Source organism: Crassostrea angulata, chromosome 9, assembly GCF_025612915.1.
Source record: "Crassostrea angulata isolate pt1a10 chromosome 9, ASM2561291v2, whole genome shotgun sequence".
NCBI classification, from domain to species: domain Eukaryota; kingdom Metazoa; phylum Mollusca; class Bivalvia; order Ostreida; family Ostreidae; genus Magallana; species Magallana angulata.
Genome location: NC_069119.1, coordinates 35,330,670 through 35,337,189, shown reverse-complemented (window position 1 = coordinate 35,337,189; position 6,520 = coordinate 35,330,670). Strand labels below are relative to the sequence as shown.

The following is a 6,520-nucleotide window of genomic DNA, read 5'->3' as shown; positions in this document are numbered from 1 at the left end:
ATGTTTAATAGAATTGTAGGTTATACCCAGCCGGGTTTTTTTTAATACAGCGCCGTTAAGAGTACCTGATTGTGATTGTTATAATCAATACTTGTAACATACAATTAGTTCGCAGTAGAGCTATTTGGCTTCAAAGAAGAATTCGTATTATTTCTTTTCCATTGTTTTTTAAATAAAGAGAGAACATGATGGGATGTGAAGAAACTAATGAAAATAAAGACTCCTTGCAAGGAAGTTATCATGGATGTAATGAAGGAAAAAACCGATAGATGTAGGAAGGCGTCAATAATTGTGAAAACAAAAACACCTCCTGTAACTGAGAACAGCTTCAGAGAAATTATGATATAGGATGTGTCCTCTTTAGACTTTTGAATATGTTTTCGACAAATAATTGTACAAACAGTAGAAACATATAGAACGATGTTTACCAGGCAAGAAGTCGCAACAGGAATTATAAATGTTAGCAGATTTGAATAAGTATCTTCCACGAAACAAACGGTCATTCCGTAACCAATATTGTTGTTTCTGTAAATGTTTGTCACAATCGACAATCCTACAAGTAACACTGGGACTGAATGAGTAAAAACAACATAATTATAGAATGTTTTCATGGAAAATCCTAGTTGCGATGTACTGAATAGCCCAAAAACTCGACACATATGTAAACAGCAGGTGAACTGACTGCAAGAAAGGGTTAGCCAAAAGTAATGAAGAAGAACTCCGAAGATTATGCAAGCTGATGTTCGAACTTCCAGAAGATTTGAAATGGTAAAGACAAGTTGTGTAAAAAACAAAGATATCACGACATTCATCAGAATAAGACCAGGTAAGGTTTGCAATGTTCGAAATACCATGTAGGTCAAGAAAAGAAAGAATAGAAAAAACATACTACAATAATTAAACACTATAGTCATCAGTTTAAGGTGTTGACTTAAAAGGTTTAAAAAAGGTTTACCTTCACAAACCCCTACCCTACCATTGAAATGCAAAACGAACTCGCCAATACCATATGATAATTCTGATGAAATATGAGTAATCTGAAATGTGTTGAAAACAAAATATTTGCCAAAATTATCAGATAGTATTTGGTGACGACAAAAGAGAAGGCTGGAGACGTGAATCGTGTTTATTGCTGCAATTGTACTTTCATAATTTATTCGTGCGTGTTCCAAAAACCGATTGTGTTCATCCAAAAACAAATTTTCTTTTACATTTAAGGCCCTTTCTATAGCATGTTTAGTTGTTACCAATTTGATCCCTTTTATCTCATAACTAGTATGATTAAAAATAATACCAGAAAAGTGTAGAGACTCTGAAATTTTTGTAAAATTGTTCTCAACTACATTGCGAACATATGCATGAACATAGATTACTTCCATATGCAAGTAACATGAAAAATACGTGCTTTGGTCTTCTAACAAATCAATTGGAAGGAAGAAAAATGAAATGATGTCTTTTCCGAAATAAGCTTGCATTTGTGATTTTGCCGCGTCCCGTAAAGCCAATCTCCATGTAGCCGGGTGATCTTCTGAGATCACTTTGGCATCAACCAAAAAGGTCAATACATATTTAAGGTTCTCTGCAACAGGAAGGAGAAGTTCACAATTGTCGTCAATTAAGACCCTTCCCGGATAACATCCATAGCTTAAGGACTGAAACAAAACAATATTTTTATGAATATAATGACTATCATATAGTGATTTTTTTAAGATGTAAGAGAACAAAACAGATGATACCTCTGTTAACGGTCCTTTAATACGTTGATTTAATTGGAAAACTGTTGGGAGAAACAAGTCCCTGTAGTTTTCTTCTATTTTACTGTAGCCCTCTCCTTTCGGTACTTTGCACATTTCGGGCTGTGGCTGTGTTATTCTACCAAAACAGTAAGAACAATTCAAAGCACAAGATGCACAGTAAATATTTTTGTAAGGCGATACTAGTGGGTGGTTTGTGACCATGGGAAGCAAATTGCACGCCTCTAAGTCTCTGGAATCATAACATTGGTTGATATGTACAGGAACTGGTCTTTCGAGCGCACAGTCAAAACAGAAGTCCCATATTAAGCTTTGTATCCATGTAAAAGAACTCATGCTTGTAACTCTGCAGGCCCAATGGTTGTCGTCTTCTCTAGGTAAAGACGACAGGCATCGTGATTTTTTATTATGTATTTTGTAGCATACCGGTAGTTGACGCAAATCTAAAGCAAAATTACAGTGTAATGTCATTGCTATTTCAAGAATTCGAAAAAAGTTTGTCGTGTAGTGATACGGTAATATTGAACTACATACAATAATAAAAGGAACAATATGATAGTCCTCCATGAATATCTGACCGTTTCTTTCTATAAATTTACTGTTACAAAGGAAACAAAACACATTTTTAAATGTTACATTTTTTGATTGAACAGGGATTGATTGGAAAGGGCCGGTGTTTGTTAGGCAAAGGTGTCGAATCTTAGAGTGTAAATCTTCAGAATGGAAAGATGTAAAATTAAGACAGTCGCTCACAACCATAGGTACCGATTCAGTCTTTATCCTTTCGGCAAAATTTTCAAGACAGCTTACCGGACGGGTAAAAGCTGTGTCGAGACAGCAATCACATTGCCCCTCAAAAATACACGACAACTCGTTATTGCACTCCATAGGGGGATGATTTTGAATATATATCGGAAGAATGTCCCTGTTGTAAATCCTATCTGGAAACACAGCGGCTAATTTGAAAACGATATCCGTAATGTTGTGTTGAGATTTGCTTCTATGTTTTTGTTCCACGTCAGTCAAACTGACATTATTAATTTCTTCCATTACGATATCTAGGTTAAACGTTATGTTATCAAATAAATAATGATGTTCCCAGATAAAAGTTTTTCTAGACAATTCATGAACAGAAAAAGTAAAACTTTCTGTAGAGTGCCACATCGAAGAAGAATCCATATCATTGAAATTTCTCGTAAAGTCTCTGTTCGTACTGCATATATAACAGTAAATATTTTTGAAAGGATATGTGACAATGGTCGGTTGGTTCTTCATGCAAGCATTTTGAATTGAAAGAAAAATTCCTGAATAATTAAAGTTTGCATTACATGTGTCAATAATTTTCTCTTTAAACGAATGATACTTAAAATACTCGTAAAAATCGCAAACATAGCAGAATATATTTCTGTAACCTCCATACGGTCTAACATATGCAGCACTACATGCTCGCTGAATGTCCGGATCTAAATAACTTGGGCATGAGACCGGTTTGTACTTTCTAGAATTTTCGGAGTAAATATGTGGCAAAATACTTTCAGGAGGGACAAATGGAACAGAGACGTGATGCGTTATTTTTGAAAAATTAAAGAGAGATTGAAAGGAAGATATCATATTTATCAAGGAGATATGGAGACCATTTGTGGGTCTCGAACTTAAATGCCATCGAATAAGATCTGATTCGTCTTCACCATGACAAAGGGCACACATCTGATTAATGTACGTGTAGTTTGACGAGATAGACGTCACTGGAAATAACCTTTTAAGGTTTTCATAAGAGAATATTTCACACAACTCTTTGCTTGTCTTGAGGGTTTCCGACGGACATTCTGTTATTATGGAGTACTGTGTATCATAAAAATCTTCATCTGTCATTGACCGATAAAGAAATGGTGTGATGAAAACTTCGTGTCTTTTTCTCTTCATCATGAAAAAAGCATCGGGGCAGCATGTCTTGTTTTTAGTACATCCTTCATCGCAAGAACATGGCGGACATTTGGTATGCCAATGGTTGACCGTGTATCCCACCATCCCGGGCCATTTGTTACAGAGATATTCCTCGCCGCACATGTTCATATATATCAGCATCAGATTGGTGATGTTTAAGTCATATCCTTTTACAACAGATATGTAGAGATTTAAAAATATCATGCATATTGATATTGCTGGCGCCATAGTGAACTGCATCTAAAACACAATCAAGAGATACGTTACAATTTTGATGAGGAAACATGTATCATTTACACACTTGATTCTATGAGTACATGTCATATGTGTCGTAAAAAAGACACGGGTTTGTGAAGGTTATTTGTCATCAATGTTTCGCGTTGAACTTTTTCTTTGAAGAAGGGTTATTTTTAAAGGACTATGAAACCTATAATTTTAGCGAACAAATAAACGATCATAATATAGTGCATGACCTGATATTGAAAAGGTGCAAGACTGTAATAGATACTAATTTTGCCATATTTGTCAACTTTAAAATAGTTTTTATGTTTATATGTATTTATAGATAAAATAAAACAAGGTGGCTAGTATACACGTTTTATTTATTCTTTTTTAAATCACAAAGCCCTGTCAATCTACTAAGTTTAGACTGACCGAATTAATTAACTTAGCTAAAACCGCGAAAACGAAAACGCACATTCATGTACGTTTTGTCTCGTATTGCGGTGAAATTTGATATAGAATTGCCGATTTTCTACTATTGTACATTTAATAATATTGACAACAATGTTCTAAAGTGAATCGACCCGGAATGCTACATTTCTTTTCCATATTGTGTAGCTTTACCTTCATTTGGAAGCATTGTTGATGGAAATTTTGTCTTTTTGTCAGTTAACGTTGTATCACATCTTTCGAAGTTTATTTGTATATATGATACAATAATTTGATCAGCCAACTAGTTCATGTTTATTAATTAATTATTTAATTCTGGTTATAACGCGCTTTCTGATTGTCTTAAACATTATTTTTTTTTTCGTACAATGAATGTTGCCTTCGTCGTAGTAAGACCAACGTCAAAAACGTATCAATACGCCTAACGTCACGTTTGAATTTTGTACACTTTTACGTCATTTTAAAGGTCAAATGACTGTTTATATCTACAATGAAGAGTAAAAAAAAATAATTATAAGGTATGAATTCAATATTTATTAGTTTTATACGATATAAAATGTTTTGAAACAGTTTGTGCTTTTTTATAAACCGCTTCGCGGTTTATAAAGCGTAAACTGCCCCAAACCATTTGATATCATATTCATTCCTTAAGTATTACTTCTAGAATCCTATTGTTAATTGGATAAAATAAATATTGTTTTTACTTATCCACAACTTCTTCAATTTTATTTGAAATACTACGTGTTTACAACAACAAAGCACCGAATTCCGGCAGCATTTTCTAGATAATTTTAGATAATATTTGCCAAATTCATATTTCATTATATTTGAGGTTGTTTTACATGTTTGCCTTTTTGTACACTCTGCCAGAGGAAAGCCTGGTCAAGCCATATAAATGTCAATTTGCTTACTTTATAAGCAACGTTGAAAAACAAAATGCCAATGCCTGTGATATGCTGATTTTATCCTAACTGATATTCATCTAAATCGTCGGTATCTTTATTAAATGAATCTTATTTCGGCATTGTTTACACTGCATTTCAATGATTTTTCTCCGACTTTGATCTTCTCTATTTAACATGCCTGTGATGTCATCTTTGATAATTGTACGTAATATAGAAAAATTGAAATTGTATTTAGTTAGAAAAGTTTCTAGTGACATTGAACACCTGTATTTTTATAATTTAATCTAGAGATAAAGTTAGAGTTGACATGATCCTGAGTAAAATATGATATCATGTTGCTTATTGTGACATCATGTCGATCAGACGAATTTTTGCGATCGTCCATATGAGGCATCCGGCAAATTTTACCAATTGCGCATACGTTGTGCCTTTCATTACTTTATTTAATATACAATGACAGCTTCATTTAAATCTTTAATGATATGTAGATTACTAAAGGCGTAATTATTATGCGTTTGTCTTGAGAGTAAAACATTTATACAGTAACACACAAAATGAATTAAATCCCGTATTTCTTTACATGCATAAGAATATTAATCGGAAGTACAATTCGCTTAATAAAAGAATAACAGGACAGTTTACTCATACCTTGCTATTTCTGAAATCAACAAAAAGTTGCAAAACATCTTACAAGTATACGTCATGATTGCATGTACTATAAAATTTTTGCATTGCATCTACAGAGCAAACCAATGATAAAACATAGTGATCATTCCTTTAAAAGGAATAATTGTTACTCATTCGATCGCTGAGAGTTGACTTATAATACCCACGTTGTTTTAACCAATTTTATAATTCATCGCTAAGAATATAAACAATACAATGCATTTCCCTTTTTACATTACATACAATTGCGAGATTATCAGATATCTATTGCCTAAAAACAATTTTAGTGGAAACTACGAAATGCTGAAATTAAGTATTTTAGAATGTAGAACATTAAAATATAAACATTAACAGTTTTCAGCTTACAAGGCTTATTTAAACGAAAAAAAAAATATACGTATAACGAAGAATTGCTCCCCTCCATAAAAAAAGATTGATAACAATATCTAAGACAATATAACAAATCATACTGTTCAATTCTTAAATTGATTGGTTTTATACATTATATTTTTTTTTTTAGGAATTTCCTTCCTGTTAACCGTTCACTATTTTTGGATTATTCGAAAATATCAGTACTAT

The 6,520-nt window shown here is 33.0% G+C and overlaps 1 protein-coding gene across 1 annotated transcript; it reads right to left on the bottom strand.

Annotated features, from left to right (window-relative positions):
- Nucleotides 1-104: 104 nt before the first annotated feature.
- LOC128162306 (uncharacterized) lies at nucleotides 105-1,850 on the bottom strand. Its single transcript, XM_052825458.1, has 2 exons — nucleotides 1,737-1,850; nucleotides 105-1,652 (listed from the first exon to the last, which is right to left on the bottom strand). Exons 1-2 carry the CDS (start codon nucleotides 1,848-1,850, stop codon nucleotides 105-107), a joined length of 1,662 nt encoding a protein of 553 aa, XP_052681418.1.
- Nucleotides 1,851-6,520: the final 4,670 nt, after the last annotated feature.

Coding starts and splice junctions, on each gene's coding strand:
- LOC128162306 (XM_052825458.1), bottom strand. CDS start 1,850: ATGTGCAAAGTACCGAAAGGAGAGGGCTACAGTAAAATAGAAGAAAAC. Junction 1,653..1,736: donor TTAAAGGACCGTTAACAGAG/GTATCATCTGTT, acceptor GTTTTGTTTCAG/TCCTTAAGCTATGGATGTTA.